The 20285-nt window shown below is 53.4% G+C and overlaps 1 protein-coding gene and 1 pseudogene across 1 annotated transcript in view; one reads left to right on the top strand and one right to left on the bottom strand.

The window, feature by feature from the left end:
* Positions 1–20285, bottom strand: part of UMODL1 (uromodulin like 1) — a 59681-nt gene that overhangs the window by 4019 nt on the left and 35377 nt on the right. The window contains exons 13-21 of the mRNA XM_072969643.1: positions 19233–19345; positions 16247–16460; positions 13995–14132; positions 12854–13155; positions 4987–5132; positions 4227–4463; positions 3791–3950; positions 2028–2112; positions 406–603 (exon numbers count right to left, since the gene is read on the bottom strand). Of these exons, the coding sequence (XP_072825744.1) occupies positions 422–603; positions 2028–2112; positions 3791–3950; positions 4227–4463; positions 4987–5132; positions 12854–13155; positions 13995–14132; positions 16247–16460; positions 19233–19345 (1577 nt within the window). The 3' untranslated portion in view covers positions 406–421. The remainder of the gene's footprint in view (positions 1–405; positions 604–2027; positions 2113–3790; positions 3951–4226; positions 4464–4986; positions 5133–12853; positions 13156–13994; positions 14133–16246; positions 16461–19232; positions 19346–20285) is intronic.
* LOC140686817 (ubiquitin carboxyl-terminal hydrolase 1 pseudogene) lies at positions 5379–6830 on the top strand (annotated as a pseudogene).

Below are 20285 nucleotides of genomic sequence, written 5' to 3'. Positions count from 1 at the left end.
TCATTACATAAACACAATTGATGAAATCATTGGCAATTGAACTCAGTCTCCAGCCTGTCCCCTCCCTGGCGGCTGGGGAGGGACTGAACACTCCAAGCCTCCAATCACATGGGTTGGTTCCCCCGGCCACCAGCCCCTATCCTGAGGTTTGGCCAAAGGTCACCTCATTAACATTACAGAATCACCCTTAATGCCATCATCATTTAGGAAATTCCAAGGGTTTTAAAAGCCCCTGCCAGGAACAGTGGACGAAAACCAAATACGAATTTCTTACTATAAACTACAATATCACGAGCATGAAACACCAACCCCCGCAACCCACCCTTTGCCCAAACCACCAGGACACGCTGCGCCGTGACCGTCGGGGGTGAGGGCAGGACTCAGCGTCAGACGCATCGCACCCACCTCGGGCGGGGGCGCCTTATTCACGGAACACCTGGTAGCTGAAGCTGTCGGCCTGGGTTCCGAAGCTGTACTTCCCCGTCACTCTCTGGTATCGCGTGATGAGAAGGGCAGCTGCCCCCGCCACCGCGGTGAGGACGGCCACGGCGATGAGGGCCAGGTAACCGGAGCCCAGGCCCGGCTCTGCACCCGGAGGTGGTCCTGCAGAGACAAGACAGGCACAGGTGGGAGGTCTGGTCCCTGGGGGAGCCCAGCATCACCCTTGGAGTGTGGTGGGGCTCGGGATGGAGCCCGCCGTGGGGCAAGCGCTCTCATGTCGGCCACTCTGTAAAGTTATCACAATGTGACTGTGTACCTGCAGGTTCCCAGAAGTGCGGGGGCAGGCGTCCGAAGCCCGAAGGAGCACAGGAGCCAGGACAGCTCAGCCCACCCGTGTTCTTGATGATCCAAGAGGATCTCGCTGCGCGGGAGCAGCAGGGCCTCGGTGGGGGAGGGGAGCAGGCAGCTCAGCGGACCACCGCACAGAGACACCGCACGGGGGGCCTGCCCTCCCCAGACCCAGGGGTCGAGAAAAACACTGGAGCACCTGGACCCACATTTCAGCTATTTTTGCTGAAAACAGTGACTCACATAAATACTTGGACACGCAGGCTCACAGCAGCATCCCCACAACCACAAGAGGGGGCAGCCCGAACATCCATCAAAGGATGAGGGAGAAAACCCAGTGCGGCCCACGGCGCTCGGCCATAAAAGGGGTGAGATGCCGACACACGCCACCACGCGGATCAGCCGTGAGAACGTTCACCGTGGGGCAGTCACCGAGGACCACACGTCCATCATGTGACTCTGTTTCTAGGGACAACCGAGACAGAAAGCCAATCTCGAAGATTTCAGGGACAGGGGAGGGTCTGGGGAGTCTCTCCCAGTGGGCACGGAGCTGCCTTTGGGGAGATGAACAAGTTCTGAAACCAGAGAGCGGTGGTGTTTGCACAACACTGTGAATGTGCTAAGTGCCACCCAAGTGTTGATTTTAAAACAGGGACCTTTCTATTAGGTGACTTTTATCTCAATTTTATCACAGGAGCTTATTAAAAAGTCTGGGTAGGAAAGAGCCTTCCTGGGCGACAAGGGGTAACTGAGGTTCCATTTCCCATTCCCAGGGCTGTTGCCGGGAGTGGTTGCAGCTCTGGGTCTCCCGGTCATGGCTTAGGTGTGTGCAGTCACTCGAGTGCCCAGTAATGGCCTAGAAGAGGCCCCCTCCTGACCGCCTGCTCGGTGACCCTGCTAGAACCCGGGCAACCTCCCATCCAGAGAGAGGGACACACTGGGACAGGGACACTGGTGACGGTTGCTGGAGCAGCTGCAACCTCCAAGGAGCCTGAGGCCCCCAGACTCTGGGGCATCAGCTCCCTGACAACTTTTTCCCAGATGGGCCTTAAATCTAGCCTCCAGTGGGCCCTGCCCCGTGGAAAGTCGAGCCCTCCACAAATGTTGCTGTCACTTGTATTAGTATGAATCTTTAGGAAAATCCAAAGCGTTCCATGTTCCCAAGTGGTTACTTGTTGGTGTCCATGCTGGTGAAATACATGTTTCCATTAATTGTCTAAACCAAGTCACCAACTCACCTTCGGAGCGAATGAGGGGCCCCCAGGACATCTGGTGCATCACAGATGTCTCCCCACTTCTCAGTGACCGCAAGTCATCGCAATTCTGTTGTTTTAAAAGGAGAGAAAGTTCAAATTAGTTGAACAATGTTCATGAGAAATGAACCTGCTCTCAGGAGTGATACTCTGATTCGTACTTTTTTCCTGCTGGAAAGGTCAAGTCATGATGGATGAGTTCAGGCAAGGGAGAAGGAGGCTGGGGGAGGCCGGACCACCTGGGCCGTGGGGCTGTGCCGGGCGTGGTGGCCCAGTGGGATGGGGGCAGGGCTGGGCGGCGGGAGGGTTGGAGGAAGGGAGACGCAGCCCCCAGAGCTGTCTCAGGTACTAGCTCTGGCCCCATAGGCGCAGGGGAGTCTCCTTTGTGTTCTCCACGCCTGCTGCCAACAGCTGCTCCTCTGAAGTCCTTTGCCTTACAAAAAGGTTCAGTGACATGACAGGATCTGCTTACTATAGCCCTGCTATGGGGTGCACCGTGTCCCCCGAAAGATGCTGCAGTCTTAGCCCCAGCCTGTGGAAGTGACCTTAACTGGAAACAGGGTCTTTGCCGATGATCAAGTTAAGATGAGGTCATTACAGTGGCGGTCCTTGTACAAAGAGGAAATTTGAACACAGACTCGGACACGCGCAGACAGACGACGTGTGAAGACTGCCGTCTGCCAGCCAGGAAGAGGGCCCAGGAGAGGACTGTCCCTCACAGCCTCAGAAGGGACAACCCGGCCGACGCCTTGACCTCAGACTTCCGGCCTCCGGAGCTGTGCGAGGATAAACCTCGGTGATCGAAGCCGCCCAGCCTGGGGTACTTCGCAACGGCCGCCCCAGGACGCCAAGCCAACACCACCCTAAAGGTGGTGACACGGAGAGAAATCTGTGAAGCTCATACTGTAGAGAGTCTGAGACCGGCAGCTCCCGGCCGAGGCTGCTGCGGCCTGAGCACTCTCAGGGTCCCAAAGGGGCCGCGGGACCAGGTGCAGGCTCGCAGCCCCCTCGGCTGGCAGGTATCACGGGTCCGTGTTCCTTCCCTCCTGTTGTTCCGGAAGATCTACTGTTTGCGAAAAGGAGACGATAAAATCAGGGGTCACTGGGTATCTTCTCCTGTATCCAGTTGGTCACCCAGGAAAACTGTCCCCCAAAGGAGAGAGAAACACACAGCAGCTAAACCTGAGGCCAGCAGAGCCCTCTCTGCCGTCCTCGGCCCCCGCTGGGACAGTCACCCCACACACTTGTCTGTGGAAGAATAACTCTTCAACCAAGAACGCAAAGCACATTTCAAATTCAAAGGTCTGCGGAAATGAGAATGTGAAATCATTCAGAATCCCAGCATACACGCTGAACGGGAAAGAGAGGGGAAAAAAAAACCCTGATTAAATATCGCAGTGGCTAGAATTCAGTAGTGTTCCATCGATGTTGCTAAAAGTAGCACTAAATTAAAGTCACATTTTTACTCCTAAATATGTGTTAAATCACCTCGAGGAGAAGCATTGCAGCACCATGACAAGGAAGGTCTGGTGTGCAGGCCAGTGGAGCGGTACGGTCTCAGAGGGACTCGGCGACATCAGAACCCCACCCAGGGCTACCCACCAGCGAAACCTCACTTCACGCCTTTTAAGGGCCAAGTCTGCAGGGCCAGCACCTCCTTCCCAAAGGCGGGCCCCGGAGCCGCCCAAGCCCTGGGCTCCCCTTAACAAGGAGCGTGCGTCCAGAGGTCAGAACAGCAAAGCACCTACTATTTTGCACGTGGTTCCAGGGGATTCCAGGCAGATGCGGAGTTTGCAGTGCAGGTAGACTATGGAGTTGTTGATGAAGGAAAAGATTTTCAGCTTAACCTGAGCCTTGTAGGAGTTTCCGTTCTCGATCACGATGGTGTGTGTGTTGGGGATGGGGCAGCTGGGAAGAGAGGAATGTGACTCATTAGTTCTAAACCAGCGGTCTTGTCCTCGTTCCCAGGTGAGTTTCCTTCCAATGCACCTGAGGCACATGGAGCCACCCCCATGAGGCTCTGAGAAGGCAAGGATGGCTAGCTCTCCAGTCCCCAAGTTCCCAAGTGAAGGGTCTCCTGCGGGTACTACCTAAAACCCAGGTCCGCATCCGTGTTGCCTGGAAATTCAGAGTCCAAAGCAGCCTACATTGGGGGACAGGTGCCCTGTGCCCCGGAGCTCCTACCTGTTGTTAATGAAGCCAAACATGACGGGGTCCCTGGCGTTGCTGGACGGCGTCGCCCAGCACTCGGTCAGGACTACCTTGAGGTTGCTTTTCTGTTTATAGAGCCCTACTTCGATCTTGATGTCATCGCTGGCAGACACGCTGTAATTTTGAGGAATAGGAGAGTCTCCAATAAATAACTGCATCTCAGTGACAAAGCTCCCAGAGCCGTGGAGGTCCTCGATGATGGTGTAAACCCTGCAGGAGGGAGCGTTTGCAGGGGTCAGCTTCTGCGACCCACCCTGTTCCCACTCCTCCCCCAAATGCATCTCCAAAGGAGTATGGAACTAGGGAAGCCCCCAAATGAGAGCAAGCATAGAGTGGCTATTTCTTCTGAGCTGGCTAGAGCTCGGGGCAGCCCCATCGCTGGCATTTTGTGGAGACTCAAAGGCAGGCAGAGGAGGGGTGAGCTTCTCAGGGAAATGGGGGGCTCAGGTGTGCCTGATGGGGGTGCCATCATGGGCAGCTCGCTAGGAGGGGCATCCTAGGTGACTGGCTCGGGGGACAGGTCTGGTATCTCCGGTTGGTCCTAAGCTAGAAATGGGGACAAAAATCAGGGAAACTGGCATTATCAGGTCCTGGCCACCATCCATTTTTACCTTCGGTCTCTGAGAAGGATCCTCAAGGGACTGAAACCCTAAAGACCTCCCCACTCCCGCCAGGTGATGGCACTGGGAGGAGCGTGAGCCTCAGACAGCTGCAGGGAGACCGCTGCACTCACCCCCACTCAGGGGTGTAGCCCGATGACATGAGGAGGTCGTTCTGGAAGGCACAGTGGATGGGGCTCAGGATCTTCGGGTGGTGGATGACGCCCTCTGGGGACACGTCGTTCCTCAGCACGATCCTCACCACCATATTCGTCATGTTCTGAACACACACGGGCAGTGCGTGAGGTCTTCGGCCCCAGCACAGCTCCGGGTGCAGGGGGATGTTTAACGCTCACTCCCCCAAATACAGCCCCCGCCCGCTTTCCCCAAGACGAGTCGCCAGACAGAGCACAGCATCAGGACACTTGGTTTAGCCTGTATCGTGTGACCATTTTCTTCAATGGAAGAGAACCAGTGACAAACTAGGTCAGACGAGATCCCAAAAATAAGTCAAATTCCTCCCCAGATGATCCCTAAGTACATTTCTGAAACCAGGGTGCAAAACCCTCACCAAAGAAATCAAGAGTTGGGAATGTACATTGGTGCAGCCATTACGGAGAACAGTATGGAGGTTCCTTAAAAAATTAAAAATAGATTTACCATATGATCCAGCAATCCCACTCCTGGGCATATACCCAGAGAAAACTCTAATTGAAAGGACACCTGCACCCCAATGTTCATAGCAGCACTATTTACAACAGCCAAGACATGGGAACAACCTAAATGTCCATCAGCAGATGACTGGATAAAGAAGATGTGGTACATATACATAATAGAAAATTACTCAGCCATAAAAAGAATGAAACAATGCCAATTGCAGCAACATGGATGGACCTAGAGATTATCATACTAAGTGAAGTAAGTCAGACAAATATCATATGATATCATGTACATGTGGAATCTAAAAAGATGATACAAACGAACTTATTTACAAAACAGAGGTGGATTCACAGACATAGCAAACAAACTATGGTTACCAAAGGGGAAAAGAGGAGAGGGATAAATTAGGAATTAGTATTAACAGATACACAGTACTATACATAAAACAGATAAACAGTAAGTTTATACTGTATAGCACAGGAAGCTATATTCAATATCTTATATTGAAAAGTGGAAAAGAATCTGAAAAAGAATATACCTATATCTGAATCGTTTTGCTGTACACCTGAAACTAACACGACATTGTACTCAGCTATACTGCAACAAAAAAAAAAAAAGGAAAGAAAAAAGAAATCAAGAGTTAAATTGTTTGAAAAGTCTGTGACTTAGCAACCCACATTCTTCCTAATTCTGGGGAGAATAACATAGCACAAGAGTTCAGAGGGCAACCTAAAGAAAATGAATGTGATCTGGAAGAGGACTCTGGGGACGTGAAATGATACCACAGCTCACATCTGCGGACTCTAGTCCCCAGGGAACAATGTGATGTCCATTAGCGTTAATGAGATTTAGCTCATAAATAAAACTATGGAGCAAATCGGTTTTGAGCTAGAGAAATGATCCCAAGGTCACCTGGTATTAAGGACAGATTGCTCAGAATGTGAACGTTTAGCAGAAAGAAGATTTTTCAGATAGTTGTGTACCAGCACAAGTAGATGGGCTTCCCAACATCAAAGAGAGTTCTGAAATTTCTCCAGAGCCCAAAACAGAGATGAAGACCCTGAGGTGCACCGGTTCGCCCATTTGCCCGGTGGAGAGCACTGCAGGAGAAGACACACATTTCTGTGAAAACTGCCGTCGTTATACTGATGCTGAAGTCTTTTGTTTAACAAGATGCCTGAAGCTGTGACTATCCGTCGGAAGCGCTTTACTTGCTAATGGCTTGGAGTCTGACTGTCATGGTGGCGGACTCCCCGAGATCAGCACCCCTTCCCGACGCCTCCGAAAGCACCCCTGCAAGCACAGAGCACAGGGCTGACCGAGGGCCACCGGGGTTTCCCTGCGGTTACAACGGTGTCTCACAGCTGGTAGGGGACATTGCCTGCCCCCGTTACAGTCGCTGGCCTCTACAGTTCAGAACTAGACAAGGGAAATACGTGTGAAATAGATACATCAGAATCATCACATAAAGAGGAAACGGGGGTGTGGCTGAACTTACACCAGTGAAGAAGTGTGGATTAGAGGCAGCGGAAACTCAAAGCCAAGTAAAGCAGGTGCTATTGGAATTCTTGGAGGACAGAAGAGCAGAGTATAAGCCGTATGGCAAAGGGTTCAGTTCTGACAAGGTCACCAGCACAGGGTTGGCTGAAAATAGAAATGTTGAGACTAACAATACCAATGAGGCCTGCGAATCTGACAGACGAGGAACCCGGTGGCCAGACAAGCCTCGGTGGGTCTGAGAACAAAGCATCCGCAAGGAAAGCCTGGACAGGTAGGGAGGGCGTTGTCTGCTCTCTGATGATCGGATGTGAAAGTCCCTGAAGAGGACATTTTGAGGTCCCTTTCCCTTCTGCAGCTCCTGCATCTGCTCCATACTGGCTGTTTTATAAGAAATCATAGAATGGGTGTATTTCCCTTGTGTGCATCTTAAACAGACCTGGACAAACTGATAAAGTTGCTTACATTAAAGAATCTGTAGCTCTTGAACATCATACTTAACAGTGAGAAGCTGAAAGCATTTCCTCTGAGATCAGGAACAAGATAAGGAAGCTCACTCTCACCACTTTTATTCAACATAGTTTTGGAAATCCTAGCCACAGCAACCAGGCAAGAAAAAGGAATCCAGATTGGAAAGGGAGAAGCAAAACCGTCGCTGTTCGCAGAGGACGTGGTCCCACACACAGATGCCACCAAGACACTCACCCACGAATTCAGTGAAGTTTCAGGAACAAAACTAATATACAGAAATCTGCTGCATTTCTGTACACTAAGAGCAAGCTGTCAGAAAGAGAAATTAAGAAAGCAATCTCATTCACAATCACATTAAAAAAAAACACCTAGGAATCAATTTAAGAAAGTAAAAGACCTGTATTTGGAAAACCGAATATAACACAAACAGGTGGACAGGCACAGTGTCTTCATGGATTAGAAGAACTAGTGTTGCTTAAATGGCCGTACTATCCAAAGCAGTCTCCAGATTCAATGCAATCCTTGTCAATATACCAATAGCATTTTTCATGGAACTAGAACAAATAATTCTGAAACTTATATGGAAACACAAAAGACCCTGAACAGCTCAGACAATCTTGAGAAAGGACAAAGCTGTGGTGTCACCCTGCACTACGAAGCTACAGCATTCAAAACAGCATGGCACCGGCACAAAAACAGACAGACCAATGGAACAGGACAGAGAGCCCAGGAATTAAGCTACACGCTTACAGTCAATTCATCTACGAGAAAGGAGGCAAGAATATACAACGGGGAAAAGTCAGCCTCTTCAATAAATGGTGCTGGGAAAACACCAAACTAAGTGAAACTAAAAAGCTGCTGCACAGTGAAGGAAACTTTCAACAAAACCAAAGGGCCACCTACTTAGTGGGAGACGATATAAGCAAGTGATACGTCCAATAAAGGGCCAATATCCAAAGTGTACAAAGAACTCATACAACTTAACATCAAAACAACAAACCACCTGAGCACAGGGTCTAGATAGACAGTTTCCCGAAGACATACAGATGGCCACCAGGCACACGGAGCGATGTTCAACATCAGAACCGCAGTTAGGTATCAGCTCACACCAGTCAGAACAGGCATCATCAAACGTCTGCAGATAAACGCTGGAGAGTGTGTGGGAAACAAGGAACCCTTCCACACCGCCGGTGGGAATGCAACTGGTGCAGCCACTATGGAAAACAGTATGGGTTCCTCAAAAAATTAAAAATAGAGCTACCATATGATCCAGCAATTTTATTCCTGGGTATCTATCTGAAGAAAACAAAAACATTAATTAGAAAAGATATATGCACCCCTGTGTTCATAGCATCATTATTTATAATAGCTAAGATGTGGAAGCAACCCAATGCCCATCAATAGATGAATAAATAAAGAAGATGCATGATATCTGTGTGTGTGTGTGTGTGTGTGTGTGTGTGTATTTAAAGGACTACTATTCAGCCATAAAAAAGAATGAAATTTTTCCATTTGAGACAACATAGACGGACCTGGAGGGTGCTATGCTAAGTGAAATGTCAGACAGAGAAAGACAAAGACTGTATGATTTCCCTTATATGTGGAATCTAAGAAACAAAACAAATGAGCAAACACAACAAAACAGAGTTACAGACACGGAGAACAAACAGGTGGTTGCCAGAGGGGAAGGAGGGAGGAGGAGAGAACTAGGTGAGGGAGATTAAGAGGGACAAACTTTCAGTTGCAAAATAAATGAGTCGCGGGGATGAAATGTGCAGCCTGGGGAATACAGTCGATTACTGTGCGACACCTTTGCGTGGTGACACCTCATGACTAGACTTATCCTGGTGAGCGTTTTGAAATGCAGAGAAACATGGAACGACTGTGTTGTCTAACAGGAATTAACACAGTGTTGCAGGTCAATTATACTTCAAAAAGAAATTCATAGAAAAAGAGATCAGATTTGTGGTTACCAGAGGCAGGGGTGGGCAGAGGGGGAATTGGATGAAGGTGGGTCTAAAGACATAAACTTCCGGTTGTAAGATAAATAAGTACCGGGGATGTAATGTACAACATGAGAAAAATAATTAACACTGCTACCCCTATATATGAAAAGCTGTTAAAAGAGTAAATCCTCAAGGTTCTCATCACAAGGAAAACCCATTTTTTTCTATTTCTTTAATTTTGCATCCATATGAGTTAATGGATGCTCGTTACACTTGCGATAATCATTTCATGATGCAAGTCAGTCAGACCACTTCAACTTTCCACAGTGCTGTATGTCAGTTACAGCTCAAAAAAAACTGGAAGAAAGCATTTTTAAGAAGAATCTTTAGCTCTTGAACATTACTGGTCTCTCTAGGTTTTTATGCAAATAGAGAACTTAGAATGACTGAAAGGCATAATAGTATTTAGAATTCATTTTCCTTGGTAGAGACTGTGATGCATTAGCTTCTGGGAACAAACACATACAGGTTCTTAACTGAATTATCCAACATGGAAACATTTAAACACCTGAATGGAGACCTGCCTCCTGCATCTGCTTCTTGAAGTGCTTGCGCTTCTATCTCCATGTTTTTGGAGCAATTGCCTGCGTGATGTTTACCGTTCCTGCAATTCTTCAGCTAAGAAATAGAATCCCATTCAGCACATCCGCGAAGCCACATCTGGGATGGGCTGTGCCAGAGGCACCGAGTCCAGGACGTGTGTCATCACAGGGTGCGCGCCTTGTACCCTGAATCCCTTTGAGAACTGCCTCAGACCACCTGCGCAGTCCCCTTCTGTCTTCACAAGAATTTTACACATATTTATGGACGTGATTCTGTCCTCCAGTGAATTTTGGGGGCATGGACTAATTTGTGTTTCTTACAGCCATACTTGGCACCATCTGTATACAGTACATCAAACTAAGAGGTGAGACCTTAAATTTAAATTTAAATTTTTTTTAAATTAAAAATTAAAAACAATTTGAATAAAATTTAACAACAACAATGCCGGGAAGCTCAGTCGGCTAACACACGTAATCTGCTGTGTCTGTATATAAGTCAGTCTGGGGGCATCTTAACTTTTTGACAAATTTCAAAACACAGGAGCCCCCGTGGTTTCCAGGGCCCAGATGACTCATGAGAGATGAATTTCCCTTTGCTCTGTACGGCCCTGAATCCTACTGAATTTAATTGCTAAACCAGGTGTTTGTCTAGCTCAGAAAAACAGCGAGCAGGAGAGCCCACGTCGGCGCCTCGCCCCCGGCCCACCCGCCCGTCTGCAGGAGGTGCTGACTCACCGGGGGACAGCCTGGCGCCCCCCGCGCCTGAGCGCCGCGGGCAGGAGCGGCCTTGCCTCCAGCACCTTTCACTTACAGTCTACCAGCCCCGCGTCCGTGCGGGCCTGAGAACTGCGGGGGCAGCTCTGCCCACGCCGCACCCCAGCCCGGCTTGTGCTCAGACGCCAGCTCAGAAGGGAAGCTGCCCCCTCAAGGCTGCCAGCCCCCCTCCCCGTGTGCCCACCTCCAGGTGGCAGGCTTAGAGATCGTTAAGAAAGGGAAGCAAAACCCTGATGGTTTTTTTCCAGCTGTGCTGGTTGGAGGGGTTGGAGTGGGGCCGATGAAGGCTGTGGACACTGGAAACATCCCAGTTGGTCCTTCAACCCAAGGACCGTGTCTGTGGCCTGAGGGCCCCCAAGGGGAAAGTGGATTCACGCTCGAGGGAGGCCAGCCAGGCCCACGTGTCCATCCACGCTGACCCGGTAGCCGCTTGGCCCGCTCTCGGCCCCAGGCCCGGCCTCCACCAGGGAACTCGCCGAGGGCTCCAGCCAGAGGCTCGGAGGGTGAGGGTCTCCCGCCCACCCTGCGCCAAGGAGGCCCCTGCAGAGGCAGTCACAGAGGGCACAGGGCTGCTCCTCAGAGGCAGTGTGACATTGACCTTGCTCCCCACCCCAACCTTTCTGAGCCTCCAGGTCCCATTGGCTAAATGTGGATATTAATTCCTGGTCTGGGGTGACTGGGGGTGCTCAACACCCAGCCAGCAGCTCCTGGGGTCCTCAGGGCCTGATACCCTCCCCACCCCTGTTCCTAAACAAGGTTGAAGGCCCTCGGGCCCTCCCCGCCCAGTGGCACAACATCCTTGATGAGAACAACCTGCCCGCAGCGGCCCGGACCCCCTGCTGAGACCCACCCCCAGCCCACCTCCAACCTAGGACCCCTCCTCCCAGAACCCAGCTGCCCCGCTGGCCCCACCACCTGGACACCCCCTACCTAGCAATTCCTCCCCCATGTCCAGGCTCCCACCACACATTCCCCCAGCCACACTCGCGGTCCCTGCACCGTAAGCCCCTTGGGACGTTTCAGCCTCCTTTCACAGTCGTCTTCCGAAAGCATCCCTGCCCGATGCCGGGCTGTGGGCCCAGCGCTGGCCTGGCCACACCCTGTACTGGCAGGTGATGGCACCTGCTGTCCCAGGACCGCACGTTCCTCCAGGGACAGCCCCACCCGGTGCTGCTTCTGCTGCCCCCAGGGCTGGGTGCCGGCTGAACCCTGGAAGGGGCTGCCCCGCTGCCGGGCATGGCCCTGACAACAGAGGCTTCGTGCCCAGTGGCTGAGTGTGGGGCTGAGGAGGACAGCTGGGAAGCCGGAGTGTAACCAAGGCCTAGAGACAGCCTTTGGAGGAGCAGGATGGACCACCTGTTGGATGCTGCAAATCCGAGATGCTGACAGGGGCCTGGGAGCCCTGGCCCAGAGTCACCACAGCGAGCAGGGGACAAACCAGAGCCCCTCTCTGCACGTGGGGTGTGAGTGCCCCCCCGCCAGGACAGTCCCCCTCGCACCACTGCACGGAGGAGGAAAGACCCTCGAATAAAGAGATTTCTGATGGGGCCACAACCCTGAGGCCAGGTGCTGCGGATGGCACCGCCCACATCCCCACCCCGCACGCGCACACACGGCCCTTCACACATACTTCACAGACACCCACCACATGCACACACACGCTCATACTCGTCCGCGCACGTGCACACAGACACGTTCTTATACACATACACACGTGCACACAAACGCACACTCGGACACACGCAGGCTCCCGGCTTCCCTGCCCTGTCCCCTCCCCCTCTGGCTCCCCATCCTGCCTGTGCACCACTTCTCTGGGAGGATTTTTCAAACCCTGACTTTGCACCAGAATCCCTGCAGCAGGGCAGCCTGGTTCCCGGCGAGAGCTCAGCCCTATCCTGACCCTTTGCTGGGTCCCCCACTTAGAGTCAGAGACCTCAGGGTGCTAAGTCTTCTGGGGCCCCTGGGCTGGACGCGGCCCCTCCCCATGTTGAGATGCAGGCCCCCGGATGCCGCCTCCCCGCGCCCCCACAGCGGTCCGGGCCTGGCCTCACGCTCTGCACGACGGTCCCACACTCGTTCCACGCAGCCACCAGAATCACGTGCGTGCTGTTGCGGTCGCTGACGCCGCAGGATGGGTGGCCCAGGTACAGGGAGGACTCGGGGATGGACTCCTGCTGCAGGAAGCGCTTCTGGATGGCGATGGCCACCTTCTCGATCTCACAGAGCACCTTGACCGCTCCGGTCAGGTTCAGCCGTGGGGGCAGGCCCTGGGGGGTCGGGTGGGGCCCCTGCGCAGAGACAGTCCCAGTTCCTGCCGCGGTAGGGGGCCGGGTCGTGTTGCCAGAGGGGTCGCCTGCAAGGCATGAGGAGAGAAAAGCATAGGGTGGGTCTGTGTTTTGGGACCACCAGGTGAGCCCAGCTGGGGAGGTGGGCACTGAGGGGCCGGTTGGACAGCAGACGTGCACACCTGGGGCTGCACGTGCCAGCACGGCCACACACACGCGTGTTGCATGTTCCTGCCAGCCCAGGCAGCGGGGCCTGGCGTGGCCCCCGTGGCCCCCGTGGCCCCCGTGGCCCCCGTGGGCAGGGGAACTGAGACGCCCTCCGCCCTCCCAGCCTCTCCAGCCCGACACTGGGCAGGCGCCGGACCCACTGACTTGGGATCAGCCATCTGCCCCCGGGGCCCCGAGTCTTAGCTCTAAAATGGGTTAATGAAGTTTACTCTCAGGACCCTCGAGCCTAGATGGCAGGGGTCATCTCAGGGTCAACACTGAATCCCCAAAAGCTCCAATTAATGGAAAAAGTGTGGAGTGGAAAGTGCGGCCGAGTAGAAACATTTCCATGTGTTGTCTGTCACTCGGGCAAGATCATCTTCTAGCATCTGAGAGGACACACCTGAGTTGACGTGTGTGCGTTTTCTCAGCACAGGCGTCAGGAGAAGTGCTTGCGGGCACCACCCGGAAGGCTGGAGGGGTATGGAGGGCTGGGGAGGCACAGGCACGCACAGGCACACGCACCCACATACCCACATGCATGTGAGCGTGCGCGCGCGCGCGCACACACACGCTAGGAGACTTGCCCGGGACACAAAAATATGCTGACCTCATTTGCAAGACACACTTTTGGGGTGAATATCCTTAAAAGAACAGACTACCCGACAGTATTCCGGACAAGGGGTCCTGAGACTCTTACCTTCACAGGGTCTTCCAGAATATTCTACGGGGCCGCCGGGGGCGCCTCCCCCGCAGCTGCAGGTGAACGACCCCAGGGAGTTGCGGCAGGCGGAGCCCGGTCCGCAGTCGTCCTCCCTCCTCTCGCACTCGTCGTAATCTGCGCGGCATTTAGAAAGCTAGTCCGGAGGCCCTCCGCGGCCGCCCGACGGGGCAGGCGCGCCTCGGGGAGCGAAGCTCCGGTGCCCAAACGACAGCCGGACTCCCGGGTTCGGGAGCCAGAGCGGCTCCGACTTTCTGCCGGGGGGGGGTGGGGCCGGGGCGTGGGGCAGCAGCCCCTCAGCTCCCTGGAGGCCAGCAGGCCGGAGGGACCCACCCAGCCCCGGGCTCGGGCAGAGGGACCCCAGCAGCCGCTCTCCGTTCATCTCTACGCTTGGTCACCTGACTGGTAACGCAGGTTTACTGCGGAAAACAGATGAAACCCCGGGCAGCTCAGCAGAGAGCACACGGTCCCCCGGGCGGCCGCCGCCCGGCGTGCGCGTTCGCACGCTGACACACTTCCTTCCGGTCCTTTCACAGGCCGACTGGGGGCAGGTGCCGCTCAGCGGCAGGGCGCGCCCGGCACGCACAGGTCCTGGGCGCGAGCCGCCGCGCCGCCGCCAAAGGAAAACAAGGACAATTTGAGTAAGTAAGTAAGAGGCAGGCTGCAGCGCAGCTGAAACCGCGTTCTACACACGAGCGTGAGCCCTGCGTTCTCCCCTTTCCTTGGGTCAGGAATATTTTCTGTCTCAGCAAACCTCACTTTTAAGAATTGCCTGACGGCCCGTGGCATGAACACAGCATTTAGCTAGTATCTTCCCTGCACGGGATTACGAGTCGTTTCCAGCCTCCTGCTTTTAAAGTAGCACTGACATGAATGTCCTCGTACATAAGCTATGGTCCAGACTGAGATCGGTTTCCTTAGGATGAAGTCCTAGACGCGCTGTTATTCTAAAGCCAAAGTGGACGAACAGTTTTAAAGCTCCTGACACACGCTGTCAAACTGGCTTCCAGGAAGTGCGAGCCACTCCTGTCCCCTGAGGGCGGCCTGCGGGTGCTGGCTCCCTACGCCCCCACCAGGGTCACCTTCTTAATTATTATTACTGCTCCTCGATGGGCATGCCTTGAATCTCCTGTCTTTGTTAGCGGCGTGTTTCTTCTTTCATGGACTGTCTATCCGGGTCCCCTGTGCACGTGTTTATTGGGGTCCTAGTATTTTATCCTCAATGCCTGTGATCACTCTATATTTAGGATGTAATTCTTCATCAGATTTTCGGAATGATTCTCTCTTTTGTTGCCTATGAGAGATGTAATTCATAGAGGCAAATATTCCAGCCTTTTCTCTGCAGAGTTCACCCTTCTCACTCCAAAAATCAGAAAAATATTCATCTACATTGTCTTTGATTTTATCCATACATGTAACTATAAGCCTTTCCTCATTTATTCTCAGCTGTGATGTAAGCTAGAGACTGAATCATGTCCCCTCAAAACTTGTGTGTCGAAGCCCGGACTCCCAGTGTGAGTACATTTGGAGATGGGCCCGTTAGGAGATAATTAAGGTTAAATGAGGTCATAAGGGAGGGGCCCTGACCCAAGAGGACTGACGTCTTTATAAGAAGAGATGCCAGATCCCTCTCTGTCTACACACCCAGAGGAAAAGCCAGGCGAGGACACAGCAGAAAGGGGGCTGCCTACCTGCCAGGAGGGTCCCTCACAAGCATCACCAGGACCCTGATCTTGGACTTAAAGCCTCTCAAACTGTGAGAAAATAAATGTCTGTCGTTGAAGCCGCTCAGTCCATGGTATTTTGTTGCAACAGCTCAAGGTGACTAATACAACATGAGAAAAGACTCTAAATTGCCTCTTCTCCCTGCTTCTTTTTTCACTTGTTTTCACTAGGTCTCCTTGGAAACTGTGCCTGGGAGGAGGTCCGGCTGCGGAGACGGACGTGTCTGCCCTCAACTCGCCCAGACACTGCGGGGGAAGGAGGGGCAGGATGCAGCCGCTGTGGGGATCCTCGCAGGCTCCCCCAAAGAGGTTTCCAACTCTAAAAACTATTTTTAAAAGAACCACAGTAGCAATAAGGGAGCTGAGGGTCCCTTATTTTCACATTTTCATCGAACACAGGGGAAGCCCTTAAGAGGAAGAGCACCTTTTAGAAACAAAGCCAGTGGCTAAGATTTCACTCTCTCGTCGGAACGCAGTGAGTCTCCGTGGGACCCAGCCTCCACGTACCCCAGATGGAGGTGTCCCCTCCGACCACCTCCAGCAGAGACATGTTCTGAAAGGCGGTGAGGAACGCGGCAGACACCTCCCGGACATCCACGTCTGCGACGATCAGCAGGGTAAACTCCACCACGATACTGCCATTGGCGATGCGGGTCACCTCCACCCGCACCCCACCTGTGTCCAGGAGCTGACGCATGGAGGCTGGCAAGGAATCCCGCACCTTTAGAGAAACAGGGCTGGTGAGGAGAGCCGCCCGCAAGAGGGGAAACGGGGCGCTCGTCCTGAGGGGGTCCTCCTGGGGTTCCGGCCAGCAGCCGGCTGGCCTCGGCAAAGAGGTCAAAGCCTCACGTCATCTCGGGCCCCCGCCTGTCTGCCGCATCCCCAGGCCCAGCACAAATGCAGGGGGTTCTGAGACACTGAGCCCCATTCCCCCCCAGCCAGCTGGTGGGCACGTACCCTGTGGGCTTGTAACTTGGGAGGGGGCTGAACGAGTGGTCATAGGAAGGGACACCACCTTCCCCACTGCGTTTTTTCTAGAACAGTCCTGTGAACCTCATGCTGCAGAACATCCCGCCTTCCCTTCTGCCTCCTGCTTTGCTGAGAACCGCTTCCCTGCGGACGTCCTAGGGGGACAGGTGGTTCTCACCTGTAAACGCCTTGTTTACTGCTCTACGTTTGGACAGAATCCTAATCACACACTGTATTATTCCATTCTCTCCTATCAGGGCCGAAATGCCCAGAAAGGCACCCTATCTTAGAATGAGCTGTAAGTAATCCACATAATGCAACGTGCTATGGAAGAGCCCCCCTGCACGGTTTGCCCGCACAGAGAAAACCTCGTCTTCATCTGAACCCGCATGAGGTTCAAGGCCCAGGCAGATGGGTTCCCAGCCTTGGGACAGCCAGCGTGAGCAAGTGTGCTGTCGCCCGTCGGAGGCTGCAGATGCCTGCGAGACCCCAGAGCCACCTGCAGCCACGCGGCCGCCATCATTATCCTCGGAATAGTTTGTCTTCTGTCTCCGTCTCTCTCTCTCTCTCTGGGGTTTCCAGAGTGGGATCTGTCACAGTCGGGTTAAAGTCATTTTTGTCTGCATCTCAAGCCAGTCTCAAAGCAAAGTTCCAGGCCCTTTGGTAGGAAGTGACAAAGAGCAAGGTGACACATTAACCCACAACCTCCCCGAATGTGTCTTAATGTCCTACACACGTGTTAAGGTGCACAGTTGTTTGCTGTCCTGAAATTCTAGACAGATAAAAACTTTGGCCCCATATAGGCAAAAGACGAAATGCTTTAAAAGGGCAAGATTAATCAAGGAACTGGGGTGGCAGGGACGCTGCCTCGTGTGATGCTAGAGACACAGGAACTGATTTCAGTGGTCGTTGCTTAATGTGACGTGTAACTGTGATTTACCCTAAAGAAGATGACGATACTCGTGTGAATCGAGCCATCAACAGCTCTTGAATCCACTCACTGGGCCAGGAGCCGGGACCTCAGAATAAATAGAGCAGGAGCCCAGACCCCAGGGAGCCCGAGGGGACAGTTCCTGGAGGCAGCATGCTGGCTTTATCGGGGAGGAGCGCCTGTGCGTGTGGACAGCCTCACCCAACACTGCAGCCGCCAGCATCACCGACGCGCCATCATGCTACTCCACCAGTAGGTGGCGCTGCCAAGCCCTCTCCAGCCCACGTCCTAACCTCCCAGAACTTGGAAAAGCTAAAATGTAGAGATGTCGTCTGTGCAAACAAGAGCCCTAGATTAAGACAAGTGCATTCTCTATTCGCCAAAGGGCAACCTAACCACCAGCGAAAAGAATGCTGAGGCTGCTACCCTAACTGAATAGCAACAATGGACCTTCCCAAAGAGGGCCAGTGGGACGGCAGAGGGCACTGAAAGAGAGCAGGAAAAAGAATTTTTAGGGCAGGGATCATAGCACTGTTATTCACAGTAGCCAGAAAGCGGAAGCCACCCAAATGTCCATCGAATGACTGGATAAACAGAACGTGGTCTGTCCGCACAATGGAAGCAAGCCCTAAAAGGGATGAAGTCCTGATACTGGTACGAATGGATGAAGCTTGAGGACATCACACTCAGCGAGATAAGCCAGACTCAAAGGGGCCGAACTGTATGATTTCATTTCTATGAAGCATCCAGAATAGACAAACCCATAGAGGCAGAAAGCACATGCCTGGTTCCAGGGGCGCAGAGAAGGGGCGAGGGTGAGCGACTACTGATGGGTATGGGGTTTCTTTTCTGAGACGATGAAAATGTTCTGAAATTAGGTGGTGATGAAGGTTGCACAACTTTGTAAATACAGCCCGAACCACTGAATTGTGCACTTTAAAAGTGTGAGTTTTCACGGACATCAACAACAAACTATGGTTACAGAGGGGAAAGGGGGTGGGGGGCTGCATTAGGAGTCTGGGATTAGCAGATACAAACGACTGTATACAAACTAGATAAACAACAAGGTCCTGCTACACAGCACAGGGGGCTGTATTCCGTATCCTGTAATAACCCATAATGGAAAAGAGTCTGGAAAAGAACCTATATGAAGATGTGTAGCTGAATCACTGCGCTGTACACCAGAAACTAACACAACACAGGAAGCCAAGTACACTTCAGTAATTTTTTTGAAGTGTGAGTTTTCTGGTGTGTGAAACAGATCTCAATGTTCAATTTCTTTCCTTTTAAGGCGGGGGCGGGGAGGCTTTCTGCTCCTCGGGACCCCACGTCAATAAAGAAGTCGCCCTAAGCAGGAAGCGATGCGAGGCAAGGACACAGCAAGAGGAGGAGGTGTGTCTGCCTCCTGCTGCCGTGACTAATGGCAGATCCAGGACACACAGGCACCACGCCAGAGCCAGAGGCGCCAGCTTCCTTCAGAAACGAGGAGCTTGCAGCATCTTCAGGTTTGAGTCCTGGCTGGCCGCGACTAGGATGCTACCACCTCCCTCAATCACGTCCCAAAAGAAAAGGAAGAAGATTCCGCCAACGTACCGCCCTGAAGAGCAGCCGCAGGAAGGCCTGGTACTCCCCGCTGCTCGCGTTGCGGAAGGATTCTGAATACCTGACGTTCGCTATTCTGACCTGTCCGCTGAGCTTCTGGGCCGCTGCAGGACGGAAAACAAACATGTTTGGAAGGGTACGTAACAGGTGCCAGATTATCAGCTCTATCTTAGTAATAGTGTTTCTGTGTTGGCCAGGAGCAGCATCACACTGAGGCTGAGCTGCACTGTGTAAAGAAGGAACGGCACCCGGGACACACAGACACCGCCCACCAGACTCTAGGGGGCGGCAGGACAAAGCCTGGGCACAGAGGGAGAGCCTCCTGGAGGCCACGGAGCTCAGCCACTGCAGCCCTGTCCTGCCTGCCAGGGCGGTGACCTGTGCACGGGGTGCCCACGTAACCCACCGGCCGGCTGGGGCAGCTCTGCGAGTGAAAGGAGGCCCTCTGTGGTGACGGCGCCAGGGCCACGGGCGTGCGCCGGCGGTGCGGGCCAGCACGGCGTAGGATCGCCTTGCCGAGTGCCTGCTCCCGACAGACCGCCCTGGGGTCCTGCCGCAGCCGGCTCTCCTCCCCCGCAGCCCTGCCCCTCTGCGGGTAAGGGCAGCTCCTGCTTTCACGCTGGTCTGTTCCATCTGAATCGTCTCCCTTCCAGTGGGACTTCTGAGAGTACGTGGCCCGGGAGCATCGCCCGGCCGCGTCCTGGCTTCCAGCGTGGCCGCCGTCTCCGGTCCCGCTCAGTGCCTCGCCAGGGATTTGCAAAGCACCCGCTACACGCGGGGCGTTCTGGACAGCGCAGGAGGAGGACCAGGTGGTCCTGTCGGGGGCTGAGAGTCCCTCCCCCAGAAGCTTGCTGCCCAGACGTGAGACAAACCACAAAGCCACCCCATTATGCATTCCTGGGTGAACCCCAACCCCATGTCCTCAGGTTCACGGCTCTCACTGTGCCTGGGAGCCACCGGTCCAGACTCCAGCAACTAGAGTGACTGACCTGACCTGAAATCCACCAGGTGCACAGGTGAGAGCAGGTGCGGACCCGTCTCAGG

The sequence above is a fragment of the Vicugna pacos genome, chromosome 1 (genome assembly GCF_048564905.1).
Source record: "Vicugna pacos chromosome 1, VicPac4, whole genome shotgun sequence".
NCBI lineage: Eukaryota > Metazoa > Chordata > Mammalia > Artiodactyla > Camelidae > Vicugna > Vicugna pacos.
The sequence above is the reverse complement of the archived record's forward strand: the minus strand, read 5'-3'. Positions and strand labels throughout refer to the sequence as shown.